Raw genomic sequence first — 22,688 nt, forward strand, 5'->3', positions numbered from 1 at the left:
TTTCCTGCATTATGTTCCTTTCTCCTCCTCTTACCCACGAGATAGAAAATATCCATCACAAAGATCTCACAGGCCTTAGCAGCTAGAGGATGAAATTTAGAGAAACCCAGTCAGTGCAGCACACAGACACCAGCTCAAACATGCAGGGACTGTTCATTTTGCAGTCTGTTGATCATCTAGGGCACCCTTTCCTGTGACTCATTAGCATCTCTCATTACTGAGTGGAAGGAAACAGGAGGGTATGAGTGGAGGGAGTGGGAGGAAGTTTGGGGTGCAGATGAGAGGAGGAAGTTTCCTGAGTGATGTGGGACCAGAAGGGACCCCAATTGGGTCAAGCAGTTATTGCAGCTGTTTTTTATTCTTTACTATCGCTGAGGTGCCTGCTGCAGCCTCTGGTCTCATGTGTAACCACCAGCAGGTGTAAAAGAGATGTTGAGGGGTGGGGTGATGCTGCACATGGGGCTGAGATACCGAGATTCCCCTCTAGAGATCCTCTTCCCTCTCCTCTGCAGTTCTATTTCCACCGCAAGGGTGCTAACCAGAGGCTCAGGTAGAAAAAGCAGCATGGGAAGGGGTTGGAGAGGATGTGGTGAGTGTGGGCCTCAAGATACTCAGAAGGTGGGTGGGGGGAGGAGCTTTCACAGGCACCCCAGATGTCAGACCTGGTAAATGTCAGGCCACATCCTGTTGTGACTCCCAAGATGGAGCTAGGGCAGGTGGCTGCTGTTACCCGGTGCTGATGTTACTCAGAGATAAGCAGCCCAGCAGCCAGCATTGGGCTCAGACATCTCTACCCCTCCCCCAGTTGCTGAGACCTAAAAGACTCCAACCTTCATCTCTTTACTTCCTGACCTTTGGTTCAAGGCCAGTATCTTTTTAACACTATTTTCCTCTCCTTATCCATGGCCCTAGACCTCTTTCCTGGGGAGGGCCAGGGAACAGGAGTCAGGGTTCCAGGTGCCTCTTGACTGTGGGTTCAGTGGGACCAGTGCCGTCCCTTATGCCGTCAAATGACCTCTGAGACTGCGTCACCTATGCATATGATTTGGTGCTGGGAAGAGCTTAGATTTCCCGAGAGACGATCTTCCTGATGTTTTGGAACCTGCAGACTTTGAATCACTGAATCTGAAGAGCGATGCTTGAGGATTCCTTAGAGATCACTTTGCCCAATCTTCTCATTTCACGGAGGTGGATATGGAAGCCCAGAGAAAAAAAAATATGTTGTCCAGATCCATGCAGCTGGGGACAGAGGAGGACTAGAAGCTCATTCTCAGTGTTTTCACAGCTTCTGGATCTCAGACCAAGCTTAGGAGAACGTGGGCTTTATGTTGAGCTGTGACCTTGCTATGAATTTTATGAATCACTTGTATGAGAACAAATAAGACAAAATGATCATATGTGAGGTGGCATGAGGACAAAAGGATAAATATGACGAACCACAGAATTACAATCCTGCAGGCATCAGACAGGTTGGAGCGATGAGCTGAAGAATAGGATGATATTAAACAAATGCTTCTTATTCCCTCCCCATGCCCAAGAGACAGACCGACAGTATGAACCCAGAAAGGGGTCACAAGAAGTGTGAACTGTGACTCACAAGAAGTACATGTGAAAGATACCCAGTGTTTGAGTCAAAACTGTGCTCTGTGAGTCAATGGGGTGATGTGGGTACAAGAAGCTGGAAAGTTGCCTTAATGGAACCAACCTATGAGATATTGAGAGCAAGGAGGGGACGCTCCCTCTACACCCTATGTAGGTCAGAATCCACCTGGTGCTCTGTCCTGTTCTGAACACCACACTTTGAGAAAATACAAGGATAGAAACAACCTTAAATGTTTTCAGAAGGGAATGACTGGGCTGGTGAGAGCATTAAGTGTTCAAAACCGTGCCATATGCAGACACAATCGAGAGAGCTGGAAGTGCTTAGCCTGAAAAATATCTTCATGCTAATAGTAATTATAATAACAGCTAATATTTGTATTTATTGATACTGTGCTAAGAGCTTCACATATTGCACGGAATAAATAAGGTGAAACCACGTTATGAAGTCAAGGATATGACTGAGTCCATTTTTCAGAAAGGAAATCTGGGTTTCAGAAGTGGTCCCTTGCCCAAAGTCACAGAGTTGATAAGTGGCAGAACTAAGGCTTGAACTCAGGTCTCTGGCTTTAAAGTTTATATTATTTGATATCATAATATCTTTATTTACCTACCACATGCTTTTTCCATTCTCCAAACTCAAGCTTTTAGAGATTCTAATTATTTTGTCTCTTATTTGTAGATTTGTGGATTCTTGCCTGAAGGTAAACACCCTGGCTGTTTCACAAAGGGCTCTCATGGGGTATAATAAGGACCAGTGAGGGGTGCTGCAGTGAGATTTATGGATACTTAAATAGGATGAATATCTCCATAGAGCTTTTCAGTGATGTAATATCCTGCTCAGACAGTTCAAGCAGAACTGGAGGAGATTCAAGACTCTACTACTGTGCTTCTTTCCCACCCCGAGTGTCTATGATTCCAAGATCTAGTCAAGATTCAGTTTTACCGTGGAGTGAGGGTGTGAGGATCAAGTTGTAATTGTTGGAGTAGCTTAGAACGTGGGTAGAGGGGTCATATCCAGGATCGCCCTGAGGTCATTATTTTCTCTTTTCTTTTTCTTTTTCTTTTTTTTCTTGGTAGCTGTATAGTACAGAGATTGAAGCCTGGACCTCAGTGTTAACAGCGCCACACTCTAACCAACGGAACTAACCAGCCAGCCCTGGTTATGTCAGTGATGAGTCTGGTCAGGATGTGGTAGGGGGCTGGGTTCACAGGAAGCCCTGGAACGCAGCCTCCCTGTCAAGACCACCCCTCATACTCACAGAGGAAGGCTGAGATCAGCTGCAAGTGAGCTGATGAAACTTCTTTGGAAATAGTCTCTGTTGTGTGCTCATTTTCAGCTCCTATTTGCTGAGCTACAAATGCCACTCACTCATGTCTGAGACCCCCATCTCCCCCAAGGAGCCGTCATAAGAATTGAGGTGCAACAGAGGTAAAGACTGTGGATAGAGATGGAAGAGAAAGACATGTAGTTGAAACTGTAGGGGAGGAGTGTGCTGAGCAGAAAATATCCTGTCTGTTGGGAGGATGTCTAACCCTAGACTGGGGCAGGGATTGCTTTGTGTTCGGGGCACAGATGGGGTCAGTAAAGTCCCAGATTATAGGGTCCCACAGCCCAGAAATCATCTCTCTGGAAACTATGGTGTTCTTCCTCAAATAATTGGAATGAAATGTAAGTGAAATGGTTGGCAAGGCATGTCGTCCTTCCGTGTTTTGTGTCTTCTTATATGCGCATAGGGTAATTTCCATGGACATGCTAAGAGTGAACCTGTTGATGAAAGTTTAAGAAGAGGTCGGTTGGGGAGCATAGATTCATGCATAGGTCCATGGCAAAGCTGAGAACTGAACTGACCTGTAGGATTTAGCCATCCCCATGATCTCTATCAGCAACTCCCAACACCCATCAATGAAAATACGTCTGGGTATGAACGTATGTTTTCACATAAAGCTTTAGCAGAGATCTCCAAGCACCAACCTCCATTCCCGCATCCATCCCTAACCAGTGCACTAAGCTTTTTCCATCAAGGACATTGGGGTTGTGTGTATCACACAAACTGCTAGGGGCCGAGGTCAGTCTGGCTCCTCCTCACCTCTCTGTGTCACTGTAGAAGAAGAAAAGTGGTGAAATGGCTCATGGCAGGAAATGGAGATGTCAGTATCCATCAGGACCCATCGTCCTTATCGCAATGTCTCTTATTCTAACATCCCTTCTTTCTCCTCTCTCTCAGTCTTCTCTAATCACTTTCTTAAGAGAGAAAAGGCCAATGTCTCTTGGGGGGTCCCTGCAGCTCCCCAATTATCCCCACTGCCCAACCTTATGTAGCACAGAAATGAGACGTGCAGTAGGCAGGTCGCTATGGATACTGGTGCTGCTATAAAAATTCTTCTTCTAGACAAGTGACAGTGACTCGAGTAGCCCCTTTTTACAAGAATTCCATTACCCTCCCCAGGATGTTCTCATTATTACCTGGCCAGTGGGATGTCCCTTTCCCCCTCTTAATTGCCAAATAAATCTGTAAATGTCACCAGTTAAGTTCCTCTCTTGCAATGCTACCCATGGTGAGTGCCAGCGAGAACTTGGGGCACCCGAGGTTTTCTTCTAGAGAGGATTTGATGTGAGTCTCTTCAATCAATAAGCAGGCATTGCCCCTGCCTTGGGTGTCACTTGTGGAATTTACCCCGTCCCTATCCTACATTCTGCCCACATAGTCCCTTAGTAGGATAAAGCTCAGATCAGCCCTGCAGTTAGAACAGGCATACAGGCCAGGCTGATGAGGAATCTCTGTAGTGTCTCCCATTGCAGGAATAACTCTAACCCCAGAAACTTTCTCATAGGTCCTTTCACTGGAGTGGCCACGTGCTCAATTCTGGGATTCTAGGACCTCTTGTCCTAGCATCCCATCTGATTAATGGCGCCTTCCACTCTCAAAATTATCCCATTTCATACAGTAAGTGATATAATGGTTCTACCTCTAACTCATCTATGCTCAGTTTAACCTGACATCGAATGGAATTGGTGCAGAAGGACCCACCTAGATTTTGAAGAAAGAAGCAGAGGCAGAAGAGATGAACTTCTCAGTGTCTTTGAGTTTAATACTGGGAGAAGTATTATTTGGGAGAGACAAGGAAATGGCTATAAAGACTTGCAAAAAGGAGCACTCACTGGGTTAAGAAAAATGTCAGGTGGGGACCAAATAGAGTTTGTAACTCTCCTTCTCTATGAAAGTCCCTAAACTGAGAGGGTGAAATGCACCTGGATTTTTATCCTCCATGGGAGATTTCTTTGTCTCTCACCTCGCTCTGCTTGCAAGCTTTAGGGTACCAACCAGTAACTCCTCCCACCTGCTCATGTCTCTGCTTTCCACATCCCCTTGATGACAGTCGCCAAACCTGCAAACCCAAATTCTCTTCTGTGATGGGTGACCCTCTCCCACCCCCACCCTATTCCTACAGCTGCTCAGCTCCCTCTCAGCTCTGCTCCCACAAACCTACCCTCCAATACCCCTGTCCCAGTCCCACATGCCACCCTGTTCTCTCCAAAGCATTCACTTTTCCCCTCAGCTGCTCATCTTCCCATCCCACCCTTGTGAGGAACAACCAGAGTATGTCTGGTGCCTCCACCCAGGTCTGAGAGTGGGACACAACCTTCTATGAGTGCTAGTCTAGGCCTGAAGCCTGACCCCTATGTTTTTAGGCTTTTTTAGCCATCATAAAAACAAACCAACACAGAAACAACAGCAACAACAACCAATAAAAAACTGTACTGCAGTTTGAGAAATGTCGACGTAGTTATGACTGATGGAAGTTTCCAGCATATGATGTTCGTAGGCCTTCTCTGCCCTGGACCTCATCCTTTCCTGGCCACCTCTAAAGAGCACAACATCTCTACTTCATGGACACTCAGTGTCCTGAGATGAATAACACACACCCCCCATTCATGCCCACCTGGAACCTCAGAATTGACCTGATTTAGAAATTGGTTTTTGCAGATGCAATTGTTTAAGATATCTAGATAAAATGATTCTGGACTCCAGGTGGGCCCTAATCCAATGATTCATGTCTTGATAAGAGAAAGGAGAAGGAAACTGAGATGCAGAAACACGGGAAAAACACCATGGGAAGACAGAGGCAGAGACTGAAGTGGCGCTGCCACAAGCCAAGGAATCCCAGGAGGCCCCAGAAGCTGGAAGAGTCAAGGAAGGATCCTGCCCTACCACTGTCACAGAGTACGAGCCTGCTGACACCTTGATTTTAGATTTTTGGACTCCAGAATTGTGAGAGGATAAATTTCTATCATTTTAAACCACTCAGTGGCACTTTGTTGTAGTACTTTGTTGAGGAATGAAGGTTTCTTCAGTGTTACGGTGGGTCCTGCCCCAGAGGTCGGGAGCAGCTGCTCTAGGGCCATCGTGATAGTGAGCAATCACACCATCCTGGTCACAACTTGGAAACAGCTCTCGATGGCATGCTCCTCATCTCTCCCACCCTTGCTCTGCTTTCAGACTTCCTTTCTCAGCCCCGAACATGTGCCTCAACTAACTCACACTGGTCCATACCTACTTTTTGCTGTCATACCCCCCCTACATCCTTATACACTGTCCTGCCAGAACGAATCCACCCTGCATGCAGAGTTGACCCTAGTGAGCCACCTGCTTCTGCCCAAGCGGGGCACCGCACACACTGCGTTTGGGCAGGTCTCCACACATCAAGTGAAGGAGCCCACTGGGAGGCCTACTCTGCATGTAGCACCTCAGTCCCCACTGGGAAGGCTTCCATTCCTCCCCAGGGTCTGACTCCATGTGTCCTGCTCTTGGGAAATCACTCGTTCCCGGGCTTCACGTATCAGTGTTGTCAACTCTGTGCCTACTCTGGGATTCCAACGTAGACATGCAGAGAAGCACTAAATCTTAAGCTCATCCTGAAACAAGACAAGCTGGAGGTGTTAAGAACAGACTCGGGTAAAACCTAAAGGCATAACAGGCGACACTCAAATCAGGAATTGAGAAATGGCCAGGCATTGCAATGCACTGGTCTTCCCTGCCCCTGCCCTGTGCTGGGCAGGGGATTATGGTTTGCTGTGCTTCTCCCTCTCTGTCCTCATCCTGCTGCTTTCCAGAGCCTGCCATTGCCCTTCAGACTAACCCTGTGCACTTAGGACCCAGCAAGCCTGGGTGTGGACATAGGGCTTGGAGACCTTCATCAGGATGAACAGGAGGAAGCAGCATGGGTCAGAAAGGAGGTGGGTTAGCCACTCTGTATGCCTGAGAGATGGTGCCTTCCCCAGTTCAGAAGGTAGGTCAGTGATGGGCAGCATCCAGAGACACCCCTGAGACACAACCAGGACAGCACGCCATCTTTATTGGTTCAGTCTATTTCAGACACGGGGGTTGGGATCTCATTCTTCAAGGAAGCAGAGAGGAGGGACAGATATCTATGTAGGAAGGGGATGAAAAGTGGAGAGAGAATAACTCTTTTGGAATATAGGTTGGCAGCAGGTAGAGAAGAATCCAGGATGAGGATGAAGAACGACTCAGATGCACTTTTGAAGCTGGCCTCAGGAATCCTTTTTCTTGACCTGAGGAAGAGAGGGCATTGTCAGGGCCCAAGGAACTGGAGCAGGAGGAGGGGGAAAGAAGAGGCGAACTCTGGGGACTGATTCTGCTTGGGGCATATAGGTTCTCCCATCCTCAAATGATGCATTCTGTAGTGACCCCACATTTTCTCCCCAGCCTGGTGGCCCATTACACTTTCACTGAGATGATAGGATGTATCTCCAGACCAGGGACTGGCTCTGAGATTCCCTACATCCCATGTACAATGGGCCACCTCCTCTCTCCAATTACCTGCCCTATTCTGCCCTCCTCCTTACCATGGCCATCAGCACCAGGGCGCTGACCAACACTGCATACAGGGTGGCCTTCCCCAGCAGGATCTCATAGAGGACAGTGGCAGACAGGATCCCTTGCTGATAGGACACTGTGGGCAGGAAGGAGAACAGGTATGTAGTTACCTGTGAGCACCCCTCAGTGTTCACAGGTTCTCCATGCCCTGACTCCACAGCAAAGACCATAGCAGATGAAGAGAAAAAGGAGAGGCTCACTTACCCGAGGTGAAGCCACAGTCTGAAAGAAAAAATGGGGAGAAAAATGGATGAAAGAATGCCACTTCTTGAGGACACAGAACGTTAGATCACAGACTTTAAAGTCATACACCGATAGGCCACACACACACGTGAGCTCGACAGTGCAAAGGCAGCCTCATCTGACAGCCCTGGCCCTGGCTCCCTCATGCCGCTTCTGTGTCAGGGACATGGTCATTAGGATCTTAGGAAACTAGGACCAGTAAGGAGATGGGAGACACACCACTCAGATGCTGAGCTGTACAGGCCAGTCGTGACGGGGCTGAGGATCTGGGGGAGGAATGAGCCTGAGGTGCCCATTTAATTTCCATGCTCCGTGGGAGAAAGCACATGCTATGGCACTGGGAGTCTTGATCGACCCATCCCATCCACTCTGGCTTTCTTCTGGGTCTAGTCTTGTCTCTACCTGGACCGCCTGTTTCCCACTGGTGGCAAATCTGACTCAGTGTCCTCTTGGACTCCCCAGGTCCCACTCACCGGCTCTGCCCCAGGCCTCGGCACTGACGTTCTGAGTGATGGGTTTGGCCGAGTTGTGGGTCCACTGGTCTTCATCCGTGAGCCCGTAGAACTGGACTTGGCAGCGGAAGTGGTTGCGAGGGTTGTGCCAGAAGGCGGCCGAGACCCTCAGGCGGCTGCTCAGGCGGTAGCTGGAGTTGTTGAGGCCGTTCTGCTCCTTGTAGGGCTGAGGGTCTGTGCTCACCCCACTGTGGACCTCCTTCCTATTCACCCACCAGCTCAGCTCCACGTGGTCAGGGTAGAAGCCTGTGGCCAGGCACACCAGCGTGGCCTTGTCGGTCCGGGAAATCTCTGCTTCTGATGGCTCAAACACAGTGACCTTGGGTGGGGTCACCTTGCTCAGGTCCTCTGGAAGGTGAAGAGGGGTTGGGACCAGAGCTGCTCTGAGAGCTCTTTTTGCGTGTGTGTGTGTGTGTGTGTGTGTGTGTGTGTGTGTGTGTGTGCGCGCGTGTGAGAGAGAGAGAGAGAGAGAGCATGCTGGTAAGGGGTCACCATAATGGAAAATTATGTTACACTAAGTCCTGTCTGCTTTGGGGTCACTGTCCCATTTCTCCTTGATTGTTCTCCCTCCTTCATGCCTGTCCTTTGTATTCACCCTGTGGACAGACACTGTCCACTGTCTCCATCCACCTAAGGTTGCCTTATGAATGGCACTGCCTAAAACTCTGGGCAATATCCCTTCACTGATGTATTTTGATTTATCCACCCTCAAAAAAGCTTATATGTCTACTTTTCACCATTTTATGTAGTAGTTATTTAAATGGAGCACTGGATTGGAATCAGAATAACAGGATCCAAAACCTAGAACTAACTTTGCCCACCAGTGTGACTTTAGGACAGACTCTTTAGTGTCTCCAAATTATTTTTTTCTGCTTTTGAAGTGAGATCTCAGCACTAACTTTCCAGTGTTGCAGAACAGATGTGAAGAATAAATGATATAAGGATTCAGAAAACCCTTTTCCTGAGCCAGGTTATTTACATGTGAATCTAAGGAGCTAAGGAACAAAGGGGAATTGGAGATGAGAGAGACGTTTGGGGGCTGGAAGCCTTCTTTAGATGATAACATGCAGATGGTCTATTTTTTGCCCTCTTGTGAAGCCATCCTTTTATCTTACGGTGTGTTCAGGAGAATTCAAGATTTCCTTTTCTTTTTTTTTTTTTTTGAAAGATGACCAGTAAGGGGATCTTAACCCTTGATTTGGTGTTGTCAGCACCAAGCTCTCCCAAGTGAGCTAACCGGCCAATCCTATATAGGGATCCAAACCCGTGGCCTTGGTGTTATCAGCACCACACTCTCCCAAGTGAGCCATGGGCTGGCCCTAGAATAAAAGATTTTCTAACTTTTTTGTGGAGTACAAGGCCATCCTATGCATTTCTCTGCCTCCTGATACCACCTGAGTTTCCTCAGCTCACACAGATAATAATCAAGACCCTTATTTCAACTTCAGGGATTCTTCAATCTTCTTTGTCCCTTTGCTTCCAAATGTTATACTCTTTCCTAGCAGCAAATTTCCTAAATAAGCATTTGAGATCATCACAGACACTTCTTGCTACTAGTTGTCCTAATTGGGAACCCTCTCCTCTGGCTGACTCTCTTCTTCTGGGCCTGCCTTCTGTTCATTTTATCCTGTTCTTTACTTTCCATTGATTTTTTTTTTTTTTTTGGCCAGCTGATCAGTATGGGATCCAAACCCTTGACCTTGGTGTTAGCAGCACCATGCTCTAACTGAGTGAGCTAATTGGCCAGCCCTGAATGGGTTTTGTTTCTGAGCAATTCTGTTAAAATGAAGACGTATCATTTTCTGAGAACCTATTCCTAGTCTCCTGGACTCTGGAGAAAAAAATTGTCCTGACACTTCTTCACATTTCTATGGATGTGACCCTCCTTGCAGGGCCAGCTTCATGGTTATGCAGCCTGTGGAGTCACACAGGACCACATGCTTGGTTTAGAAAGGCCTCATGCTTGGTTTAATGCTGTTCTGTCACCATTCTGAAATTCCAGGTGTCTTTTTTTACAAAAGCCCCCGTATTTTCATTTTGAGCTGGGCCTGCAAATTTTGTATTTGCTCTCCTACCCCAACTCTGACCTTGCTAGTTATGACCATGCCTCTAAGTCTTTACTGGCCAAGCCAGGGCAGATATGTAACATCCCACCTTTTGTCTGCAGAACTTGGCTTCGTCAGTCTTTCTGCTCTCAGCCTGTTTATTTTCAGTCTCATCTCAAAGGCCCTGGCCGTGGGATTCTACCAGCCATCCGGGGGCCCTAAGGAAAGCACTCCTTGACCCCCTCACTCAGCCAACACTCAGTTCCTATCATGAAAATGAAAGATAAGCCTTGAGCCATGTGTGCTAGGATATTATAGATGTGATATGCAGGATGAACAGAAGACCCTTGATACACCCTGACCCAGTGTCTACACAACTCCATGGTGGTGAGGGGGGGGTCAGCTGTGCTTCCACGGTTGTGAGTCCCTGAGGGGAGGGGGGGGGCTTGCCTAGGTGGGTGCAAGTGTGTGTACCAGTGAGTAGCTGTTTGTGTGTGTGCTCTGCTTGTGGGGTTGGACTAGCCTCAGGCAAACCTGTGATGTTCAGTTTTCCTCTTCCCAGCCCACCTTTCTCACATGCACAGCCCTCCACTCCATTTCTACGTCCCAAGTCCTGACCTCCTTTGATAACAATACGGGGCTCAGCATCCCCACTCCCTCCCTGGGGACCTAGTGTTACTGAGTTACAGAGTAATCTAGATTCTCTACATGTTGCTTCTCTTTTATCCCTTACAATAATAGTAAATGGTGGGTATTGTTAATGAGACTTTACAGTTGAGGAAACTGGGGTTCACACATTAATAAGGTCACTCATCACTAAAGAACCAGGGGTTGGAACTGAGCTTTATCTGGTTCTACAGTTTGGGTCTTTTCTCCACCCCAGCTGATCATAGGGACCCCGCACTTCCTCTGGACACATTTTCTTTTGTCTGAGTCCCACTGGATCCAGCTGAATGACAGTCTAAGTACCCATGGTGCCCGCTGTTGTTATGGTACTTGTTGTCAAACAGTCCAGGTTCACAGAGCAGTACTGTGAGTTATTTCCCCTTTCTGCCTCAGGGTTTTCATCACCAGGTCCCTTTCCAGCTCTAAGAGCCTAAGATCTTCTAGGGAGTTTTTCTCACTTCCTAGGCAAAATAGCGGCATTTTGGTGTGTGTTTGTGACAAATGAACTCCCTGCAGCATCTGGACTGTTTCACCTGGAATAACTAGTGTGATAACGGAGATGCCAGGCTGGGGACGGGGGGGGGGGTGGACATCTAGGGGTACATGCACCCCCGCGGCTGAGGTTGCCCCCGCTCTCCTGCAGGGCTGTGCTCAGCAGCCCTTGGCCAGGTATGGATGCTGTGTCCCCGCCCCTCAGGGATCTGAGGTTTAGAGTGAATGAAGCGGAGAAGTTATAAATCTAATTTTAAATCCATACTGCTAAACAGTCAATCAACAAACCCAGCTTGTTTTGACTCTTCTTTACTGACTCATGTTTTCTGTCTCTCTTTCGGGCATCTCTGTTCCACTCCTGTCTGCCAGCCTTTTTCTTCCTCTCTGCTCAAGTGCACGCTCCGTCTGCAGGAATCCTGCTCCCTGACCCCTCTCCGGAGCGGCTCGCCCCATCCCCGCCTTCCTGCTTTCCCTGCCCAGCCAGCCCTGCCTGCCTCTGAGAAGCAGTTGCGCCCCCTCTTACCCACCCCCACCTCCAAACCAGGTTATCCCTTCTGGATTTTTCTACAGTCTAGCGGCTCCCAGAGTCCAAATAAATCTTCCCCTTCTCCATCACTCTCCCTGTCCCTAAATACCTCAGAAAAAAAGAGATCAGAAGTGGCCCTGCCCTCAACCCAGGTTCCCGGACCCTGAACATCCCCCGACCCCCACCCAAGTCCTTCGCGCAGCCGGGGAAGGAGCGAGAGGATGAAGTTCCAGAGCTGACCCCCGCGGGTCACCCCACGCCCCTCCGGGGACCGGGGACCGGGGACCGAGGCGCTGGGACTGGGGGGAGGAGGCGGAGACGCCCGAATCTCACCTGTGACGGTCAGCCTGGTGCCCGGACCGAAATACAGCTCGTAGGAGCACGGAGGCACAGCCCCGCGCGCAAACCCCGCGGCGCCGCCAGCCACCTCCCGCCCCGGAGGCCCGGGGGGCCGAGCTCGGGCAGGTCGGGCTCCCAGGTGCCCGGGAGCTTCCATCCCGACCCCGCCGCGCGGGCCGGGGGGTCCCCACAGACACCCCAGCCGCCGGCCCCCCGCGGCACCAGGAGCCGGGTGCCCGGCCCGAAGTACTGGGGGGTCTGGCTGCACGAGCCCCGAGCCCCGCACGAACACTGGCGCCGCGCCCCCGCCCCGGCCCCCGGCGGTCCCCGCTTACCGAGCACGGTCAGCCGCGTGCCCGCGCCGAAGGACTGCGCGTTTTGGCTCACAGCCCCCGGGCGCGGCACAAAAACACACACAGCCCCCAAGCCCGGCGTCCCGGAGCGCCCCTCGGCCCCGCTCCCGAGCCCCCCGGCGCCCCCGCTTACCCAGCACGGTCAGCCGCGTGCCTGGGCCGAAATACTGCGTTTCTGTGCTCACAGCCTCCCGGCCCGGGACAAAAACCGGCGCCGCTCGCTCCTGCTGCGCCAGACGCAGCCCTGGTGCCCTCCATCCCTGAGCGCTCCATCGCTCTCCCAGGACCCAGCATCAGGAGCTCTCAGCCCAGGCCCCGGAGCAGCTCCTCTCAGCACAGCCCCCGCTCTCCATCCCGCCCCTCGGAGCGCGGCGGGATCCCCAGCTGTCCTTACCCAGCACGGTCAGCTTGGAGCCAGCCCCAAAGGACAGCTGCCCGGTGTTCGCACAGCCCTGCGGACCCCGGTGCAAACCCCGCCTTCCCTGACAAAGGTCGCTAAATGGCTCAGTGCCCACTCTACTCAGGCCAGGGTTCATGGGGTCGTCCAGGCTGAGCAGTCCACCCACCTGGAGCGGCCTTCTTACCTACCACCGTGAGCCGCGTCCCTGGCCCGAAGAACTGCTCACTGTAGGAGCACAGTACCATGGGGCTGCCAAGAATTCCTTCCCCTTCCCCACCTCCACCCCGCAGACTGAGGGTGCACCCTCCCTCTCCTGCCTGGGCTTTCCTCTTCCCACCCCCAGAATTAGCTGGGCATAGTAATCTGGACATTGCATGAGGTCACCACCAATTTGCAGTGGAGGATCAGCTTGGCTTGGGAACAACACAGTGGACGTGAAATCTGAAGGGATATTGTGGTGGTGGGTAAGCTGGATCTGGGAAGTGTTGCAGGCAGGACCAGGCCTCTCACTAGTTATATGACCTATACCCTCTATGGCCTCAGTTTCTTCATCTGAAAAATGGGATAGTATCTCTCCCACAGGGTTTTAGTGAGTTCTTAATAAATAATGCATGTATGAGCACTTTGTCAAGGGCAAGTTTTAAGAGAAAGGCTGAATTCACGTGGCCTGCCTTGGCCTTCATGTTCCTGGGAAGCTGAGTCCGGAGCCGGGAGATGCACAGGTGTTCACTGGGTCCAGGCCCTTGCAAGGCCACAACAGGGACCAGCTCCAGAGACCTCTCCCCATCCAGTAGCTGCATTCCCTGGGCTGGGTGAGGATATTTTCTGGGGCAGGGCTTTTTGTAAAAGCACTTCCTCTATTTGAATCATCGTGTCCCCCCCCCCAGTCCCCACAATGTTACACCATGGTACAAAAATGTTTCCCCCCTGCTGGCCCTCCTCCCCCAACCACCCAGCAGAGGCAGGAAGCGCAGGTGGCAGAGGTTAGTCTGATTGAGTGGGGCTGGGAAAGGACAAAGTCAGGGTACATTTAAAGTGGGGAGGGGCTTGGAGAAGGTCGCTGTGTTAGTGTTGGTGATGGTGACGGGGGCAGAGAAGCCACTCTCTGGAACTGCACCACCCTGAGGAGACCACCTATGTCATGGGGTCTCCCCTCTGGGGCTGGTTATGCCCACCTCCTCAGACTGGCTCTTATAGTGAGGCTGGTGAGAGGAGCGAGGGGTGGAGAAATAGCTCCAACAGGAGAGTTCACAGAGCAGGTGAGGCAACTCATGGCACAAGGACAAACAGCTGAGAAATCTCTATAGTTCCCCGTTGCTTCCTGAGCAAAGTCTAGACTCCTTATCACTCATTCATTGCACAAATATTTAGTGAATACCTACCATGTGCCAGGCTCCATGCTGGTTGCAATGATATGAGTCCATTCTCAGAGTGGCACACACCAACCTGCCCTTTCAGCCTTAATTTTGATTATTCCTATCTTTAAACTTTCCACCCAGCTAAAAGAATGTACGCAGAAGTACCTGACTGTGTTGTTTGGTCTTCTGTTCATGCTTCTGACTGGCTTGACTGCTCTCTAGAGTGGACAACTGAAACCAATTCTTCCTTTGAAGAGTTTGCCACCTCCTCAGACTCTTCCCTGATTTTCCCAGTCCAAAATTGAGTGCTACCCTCTGAGCATTTCAGTAGACTGCTCTCATTGCTATTTCAAAGCATTGTCCTGTATTTCAGCTCTTTCTGTTCATGACTTACTCCTTTTATGAACAGGTTAACTTCTTGGGGACTGTTATTTGGTTATCTTTATTTTCTTGGAGGCCAATAGCAATACGCTGCAATGATATGTGTTCAATGAGTGAGTGAGCGTGTGCACGTGTGTGTGTGCAGATATATACAATTGTGCACTGTGTAATGACTTTCTGGTCAATGACAGACTGTACATAAGATGATGGTCCTATAAAACTATAACAGAGCTGAAAAATTCCTATCACCTACAGATATCGTAATTATTGTAAAGTTGTAGTGCACTTACTTTATTTTTTATAAATAGAGTGTGGCCTAAGTGTACAGTGTTATAAAGTCTACAGTAGTGTATGGTGATGTCCTAGGCCTTCGCACTCACTCAGCACTCACTCACTGACCACCCAGAGCAACTTCCAGTCCTGCAAGCTCCATTCATGGTAAGTGCCCTAAGTAAGTGTACCATTTTTTTAAATCATTTATACTGTATTTTTACTGGACCTTTTCTATGTTTAGATTTGTTTCAATACACAAATAGTTACAATTGTGTTACAATTGCCTACAATATTCAGTACAGCTCTATAGGTTTGCAGCCTAGGAGCCATAGTCTATGCCATCTAAGTTTGTGTAAAGCACACTCTATGATGTTCGCACAAGGACAAAATCTCCTAATGATGCAATTGCCTAATGATGCATTTCTCAGAACATGTCCTTGTCACTAAGGGATGCATGACTGTATATGCATATGTAGACATATGCATGTATGTATGCACACACCCATCTTTGTATGCATGTATGTGTTGCAATAGAGAAGGAAGCCTGTGTGGTCTAGTCCTGTAAATGGAAGGCTGTTTCAGGTAGGCCTCATGGCTATGACTGCTCCTGAATTGGGTCACTTTGAGTTTATTCATTTATTCAAAGATACCTACCCAGTGCCTACACTGAGTCAAGGTACTATGCCATGTCCTAGGGATACTATCATAAAACACATCCTTGTTATCAGGAAACTCACAGTCAAGTGGGTGTGCCAGACAAATTTCCATCAGGTGTGACAAGTGTCATGAAGGACGTAAGAAAAGCCACTATGACAGTAAAATAAAGGCTGAATCTAATCCAGTCTCAGGGGAGTAGGGGGTAAGAAAGGGGCAAGAAAGGGCCAGGGAAGGCTCTTTGGGAGGGAGGATATGGGAACCAAATCTTTAAGTCTATGTAGTAGCCACCAAGGGAAGAAGAGTGCTCTGTCATCCCAGGTGGAGGTGCAGCGTGTGCAGGATGGCCTGAAGGCCAGGAGCTCAGGGGGTGCAGGGACGAGAGGACAAGGGGAATGTGGGCTAAGGAGTGGAGGACAATCATCATCAGGTCTCACAGGCCATCTCGAGGACTTGGGACCACATCACCATGGTGACAGTGAGACAACAGAGAGCTTTTGAAGGATTTCTAGAAGTAGAAATAGGGCTAATTCTTGGTTTTAGGGAACTTTATTTTTTTATCCTTCTAGGAGTGATCAGGGGATGTTTTCACACCTATGTAATTCACTAGAGAGAAATGTATAAACAGATGTGTAACTGAAACTGGGAGGCACATCTTCCATTGAAAATAAATTTCCAAGTCACTGCATTGTCTTCTTAGCTGGGAACCCTACTTAGTGAGGGAGAGAACTAGTGTCCTCAGTGAGGGAGCTGGAAGGAAGGTGGGCCATGCAGACATGGCCAGCTGGTGGGCGGACATGTCTGAGCAGGTCAACTCTTCCTTAGAGCACCTCTGTCCAGGGCAGGACAGAAAACTCCTGTATTCAACATCTCTGTCTCTTTAGACTGTTCAGGGAGCAACCTCTTCAGCTCCCTTCACCACCTTTCACATTTAATTCACCTCTTCTGTCAGTCACAGGGTGGGTCCTTCACCCCTCTTACCTGAGGGAACTTGACTTTCCTTAAATACTTATTGTTTCTACCCTGATTGAATAGGGAGAGTCACAGAGAGTTCAGAGATGGCAGAAGAGATACCTAGACGTAAGTCAGAGTCAGGCCAGAGCAGAACATTTTTATTGGTTTGGTCACTTAGGCACACAAGGGTCCCCTCTGGGTTAGAGAGATTCTGGTGATGAATGTGCAGCTGTGCATGCACAGAGGGGTAGATACTGGATGAGCAGAGAGATGAGAACAGCTCTTCAGAAGCACTGGCAGAAGGAGAATCCATATTGGCGCCATAGTGGGTTGGAAGCTTCTGACTCCACCTCCAGAGCTGGCTTCAGGAATCCTTTTTCTTAACCTGCAGAAGAGAAGGTTTTGGTGGTTACCAAGAGCCAGGAGTGATGGGGACTGAGAGGGCATATGAAATCCCATTGATCAGACAAATAGTAGGATTCCTCAAAATATCCATTGGGTTTTCAAGTGACCCCATCTTCTTCCCAGCACAGCCCTTCCACCCCGATCCTGCAGAACTGCAAGGTATCTTCTGAGGCATGTGAGTGGAACTCCCTCCTTCCCTACTGCCCACCTCTGGTCCTGGCAGGGCCTCCATACACCTGGTTGGGAATTGCTGAGTGTCACAAGTCAGCTGCAATCACCTGCCCCATCCTGTCCTTCTCCTTACCATGGCCATCAGCACCAGGGTGCTGACCAGCACCGCGTACAGGGTGGCCTTCCCCAGCAGGATTTCATAGAGGACAGTGGCAGAAAGAACCCCTTGCTGATAGGACACTGTGGACAGGAAAGAGAGCTGGTAGGTACCTGTGAGCAGGTAGCTCTGGCCTCCCCCACCCCTCAGGGTCCACGAGTTCTCCGTGCCCTGATTCCAGAGCAAAGACCGTGGGGACAGAGGGAAAAAGGAGAGACTCACTTACCCGAGGTGAGACCACAGTCTGAAAGAAAAAATGGGGGAGAAAAATGGATGAGAGACTTTGTATTCTTAAGCAAATTAAAACTAAAGTCAGCTGTGTAGTTAGCACCGACTCCCAGGCCCAGACCAGCTTCCTCTGTCAGCCCTAGCACCGTCTTCTGTTGATCTTATGTCAGCCACATCATCCTGGAAATCCATTGAACATGAAGCACTGAATGTGACGGGGGAGTAATACTCAGATGCTGAACTGAACAGGCCAAGTAGAAAGGGGGACTTTGCTGCAAGGCTCTGGGGGGCTAGGATCTAGGGGAGGAATTAGCGTGAGGTTCCTAGTTCACCATCCTGGTGTGCTTAGGTCCCCTCTCCCTACCTTTTTCCCCCCTTTATCTAGTCTTTCTTCCTTCTGGATTTCTGCCTGGACTTTCTGTTTCCTGTTGGTGGCAGATCTGACTCAGTGTCCTCTTGGACTCCCCAGGCCCCACTCACCGGCTCTGCCCCAGGCCTCGGCACTGATGTTCTGAGTGATGGGTTTGGCTGAGTCGTAGGTCCACTGGTCTTCATCCGTGAGCCCGTAGAACTGGACTTGGCAGCGGAAGTGGTTGCGGGGGTTGTGCCAGAAGGCAGCCGAGACCCTCAGGCGGCTGCTCAGGCGGTAGCTGGAGTTGTTGAGGCCGGTCTGCTCCTTGTAGGGCTGAGGGTCTGTGCTCACCCCACTGTGGACCTCCTTCCTATTCACCCACCAGCTCAGCTCCACGTGGTCAGGGTAGAAGCCTGTGGCCAGGCACACCAGCGTGGCCTTGTCGGTCCGGGAAATCTCTGCTTCTGATGGCTCAAACACAGTGACCTTGGGTGGGGTCACCTTGCTCAGGTCCTCTGGAAGGTGAAGAGGGGTTGGGACCAGAGCTGCTCTGAGAGCTCTTTGGGCTCTTTGTGTGTGTGTGTGTGTGTGTGTGTGTAAGGGAGAGAGAGAAAGAGAGTTCATCATAAAGAAAAATTAAGTCCTAGTAGGTTCTGTTTGCTGTGGGGTTCCTATCCTGGGGTCTGTGGTTGCTCTACCACTTCTTTCTCAGGTCTCTCATGGATCCACACTGCCCACGCTCTCCCCCATATCCCTAAGGTGGCATTATGTCCTGATTTTCTTGGTTTTCTTTGCAATGTCTCTTACTTTGGGGCATGTTTGATCATCTTTCAAAAGAGTGCATCTGTCTATCTTCCTTCTTAGTTCAAAACCCTGCTTAGGGCATGGCTATCTCATCATTTAGACTTAGCAGCAGCCATGGTAAAGTTGAATGAGCCTGCCCAGGATGGCTGTCATCCCGTGAAAGGCCATGTCCAGGGGGTGAACCTTTCTTCTTTCCAGGGTCTGGCACACCTCCCTGGCCAGGGTTGGAATCCTAGATCACAGCCAAGCTTTTCACTCTTGAAAGTAGTAAAAGCCTGATTGCTGGGTATGCACAGATCACAAAGTCTGAGGGCCACTTCAGTGGAGGTGCCCTGGGCTCTTTGACATGCTTGACAAATAAGAGAAAAAGAATTTCTGGGATTACTGGCAGGAATGACCTCATCTGAAGACACACGAAGAGTGGAGGAAATCACATCTATCCTCCAAGCACCCTCCATTTTGCCAGAATTTACTATGCCCTCCATTTTGTTCTGTTCTGACTCCAGGAATGAGCTTTTGGTGAAGAAATGCAGCAAACTCAGATGTCTCCTCTTTATCTAAATTTGAGAAATATTTCTTTTTTTTTTTTTCTTTTCTTTTCTTTTTTCTGTGACTGGTAAGGGGATCGGAACCCTAGGCTTGGTGTCTCCGGCATTACGCTCAGTCAGGGAGCACACCAGCCATCCGTATATAGGATCTGAACCTGCGGCCTCGGCGCTCCCAGTGCCGCATTCTCCCTAGTGAGCCATGGGTTTGGCCCTTTAAGAAATATTTCTAATGGGAAGATTGAGACGCAGGTTTGGCAAAAGGCAACCCCTGTGCATAGTGATGAACAACAGGAATAAAAAGGCTGGTCCCATAAGTTAAATCAGTCCCTCCAATTCATATGTCTTTACAGAGCCTGAGGCTATTTAAGTCACTTACCAAGTTGCATGATGCACCCCCATCCCTGCTCCCATCCCCTTGAATGCAGGCCTTTGATTCTGGTAATTTGTACTTTTCATTACATTCCTTGGCACATGCCCCCATCTGCAGGACAGTGTCTGCCCTGCCCATGGGACCTATATGTCCCACTCCTACAGCCTTGTCTATGCCTCCAGCCCAGACCCCAGTTCATTCCACCCCATGAGAAGGTGCTGGGAAGGGAATTGGGTGTAAGGACAGAGGTCAGAGTTGCCCCTTCCCACATGCAGCCCTGCTCCCTCCCAAGCAGGGTAATGGTTATGTTAGGGTTTCATGATGGGCTTCTTACCTTATTATTCCAGCATAGATCCACAGGCTTATGAAAATGGGTTCAACTATCCATTTTCTCTTCTTTATATCTAATCTGTTGCTAAGATAGTATAAATTTCCAGTTGCAATGGTTTATTCAGACCTATCTCCTCAACATGCACCAGGCACAGTGCACCCCAGAGACACCCCTGTAACTCCTGCGATGCCGTGACAACTGCTTCTGTCCTACGGCCTCAGCAGCAGACCTCAATCCACCCAGGTCTCACCAGCCTGGCCCTCACTGCCTCTGGATCCTTTAAACCACCACAGGAAGACAAACATGTGTCTTTGGAGAAAGGTAGAGACAGAGAGCAGGAGAAACATGAAGGCAGGAACACAGAGTTCTACGGTGAAGGCAGATGTTGGGAAGTATTTTAACATAGGAGACAGACCCAGTTACCAAAACAGAGTCAACAGTGCAGAATTGGAGTTAGAGCAGGAAGGGAAAAATGGGGAATATCCAATAAAAAGGGAAAGTAAAACAACGCACCTACTAAGAAAGCAGAGACGAGAGGAGTCAGAAGACAGTGAAAGGAAGAGTGAGAAAACACAAACCCTGAGGCTAAGCAGGGAGCCCGGACCTCAACAAACAGCACAACAGCAAGCAGGACAAGCCCTGGGGACGGGAGGAGGGGCGCAGGGCTGCAGGTGGGAAGGGGCAACTCTGACCTCTGTCCTTACACACAATTCCCTTCCCAGCACCTGCTCATTGTGGTCAAACATAGGCACCCCCAGTCAGGAACAGAGCCCCCATACCTGTCACTGTGAGCCTGGTGCCAATCCCAAAGTGGAGAGGTGAATTATAGCACAGTGCAGGAGGCTTTGGTAAAACCTACTCAGACATCTCCAGCCAGAGGCAAGTCTTAGCTCTTTGAGAGAGGTCTGGCCACCTTTCTCTACCTGGATTCATGGCTCTGCACTAAAGGAACTGAATAAGGACAAAGGCCTAGGCAAACTATGGGGCGAGAGGAAGATGAGGAAAAGGCTTAGGAGGGGCAGATCCATGCAGATGAGAAGGAATGATGAACCAAGAAAGGAGCAAGGAGACAGATTACAGGCTGAAGACTTAGAGAAGAGACATAGAGGAGTCACCCAAGCCACACTAGAAGGGGTAGCAGACCCAGCTCCATGGGACCCCCACAGGCTAAGTGACTTTACTCAATTCCCTGCTGCCAGCACTGGGTAGAGAGGCAGAGACTCCAGCTCCAAGAGGCAATGGCTCTACCACCCCTGGTCCTGCACCTTACCTAGGACAGACAGTCGAGTCCCATCTCCAAAATGCTGTACCTGGTTGGTACACAGCACAACATGCATGTGGCAAACCCCAGAAGAGCTGGCACGGGCCCTTCCTTCCAGAGCTAGCTCCACACAGAGCTCTGGGGGCTCCAGTACGAACTCCACCCACCCACATTCCTGGAGCCTTCCCCAACTCTGCTCTTAGTCCTTGCCTCTCCAAGGCATCTTCCTGGAACTCCAACCTTGCAACACACTATCCTGGAAGAAGACCTTTACATACCCAAGACAGACAGCTTGGTTCCGCTGCCGAAGAAGATTTTGTCATTAGTTGCACAAAATTAAAGCCTGGCAGGAAAAGTGCCCCCTGCTGCCTTCTGTTCCTTCCTCCCCAAGTCCACCTGCCATTCTTTAGGAGAATTTTGACTCTGGGAGGTTGAGGGGTAGACAACTGTGCAACCCGAAATGCTGTGGTCAGAGGACTCTGTGTGACACCCCCAACCCCATGTTCTCTCTCCTGTGTCTGCCTCCTTTCTGCCTGAGGGATAAAAATAGCAAGGCCATGACAGCTGTAAGGCCAAAAGCTCTCCTGTCTATCATGGCCAAGACAGGCACCCTCCAAGGATACAGGAGATGGACAAGGTGACCCCTTATTAACTGAGTCTACCTTCCTCCCTGTAGGGGAACCCAGGCTTGGCACGGCCAGTCGATGAAATTATTAGAGATGAAGGCTGTCCCCTCCATGTCTACATTAAGATTTACATTCAGGTCTTCCAAATAAAAATACATTTTAACCTAAGTACCAAGATGGAGGCTCCATCTGGATCCTAGCCCCTCCTTGCAAGTTCCCAGCTCTCCAACCCTGACTTACCTATAACAGTGAGCCGGCTTCCCTCCCCAAAATAGAGGGTGTTTCCAGAACACAGCCTCCCCGGGCCACTTCAAAACCTCCCACTATCTGCTGAGCACAGCTGGGATTCGGGGTGAGGCTGGGCATTTATGGCTCTCTTCCTCACAAAGCCACAGCCCTGCTTTCAACTCTGCGTGCCCTTCAGGGCTTGCCCAGAACCCAGATGGGAGAAGGGGCAGAGTGTGGCCGCCTATGAAAATACAGATCAAGGGAAGATCTGAAGCCTCTACAGAAAGCCTGACAGTCTCAACAGAGGTCCCAGCTCTTAATTCCCCTCCAGGCTTTCTCTTGGCTCCCGTAACTCAGGGGACTACTCAGAGGGACAGCACCATCTCCCTCTCCTTTCCTGCCAGGTTGTGCCAGGCTTGGCTCAACTCTGCTGAGAACCTCCGGGTGCCTGGGCAGATTCACCCGTGCAGTGAGCCTCCCCAATCCCAGACATGAGATAAGCTGGGTGCTCC

The 22,688-nt window shown here is 49.9% G+C and overlaps 2 gene segments (V, D, J or C); both read right to left on the reverse strand.

Annotated features, from left to right (window-relative positions):
* Nucleotides 1-7,091: 7,091 nt before the first annotated feature.
* The window catches only part of LOC134379663 (T cell receptor beta constant 1-like), a 176,024-nt gene continuing 160,427 nt past the window's right edge, over nucleotides 7,092-22,688 (reverse strand). The window contains 5 exon segments of the C gene segment in view: nucleotides 7,092-7,174; nucleotides 7,469-7,575; nucleotides 7,704-7,721; nucleotides 8,216-8,602; nucleotides 12,317-12,371. Coding sequence covers nucleotides 7,154-7,174; nucleotides 7,469-7,575; nucleotides 7,704-7,721; nucleotides 8,216-8,602; nucleotides 12,317-12,371 — 588 coding nt within the window.
* Nucleotides 17,060-22,688, reverse strand: part of LOC134379662 (T cell receptor beta constant 1-like) — a 38,389-nt gene continuing 32,760 nt past the window's right edge. Inside the window, 5 exon segments of the C gene segment in view lie at nucleotides 17,060-17,080; nucleotides 17,405-17,511; nucleotides 17,655-17,672; nucleotides 18,137-18,523; nucleotides 22,189-22,256. Of these exon segments, the coding sequence occupies nucleotides 17,060-17,080; nucleotides 17,405-17,511; nucleotides 17,655-17,672; nucleotides 18,137-18,523; nucleotides 22,189-22,256 (601 nt within the window).

The sequence above is a fragment of the Cynocephalus volans genome, chromosome 6 (assembly GCF_027409185.1).
Source record: "Cynocephalus volans isolate mCynVol1 chromosome 6, mCynVol1.pri, whole genome shotgun sequence".
Classification (NCBI taxonomy): Eukaryota; Metazoa; Chordata; class Mammalia; order Dermoptera; family Cynocephalidae; genus Cynocephalus; species Cynocephalus volans.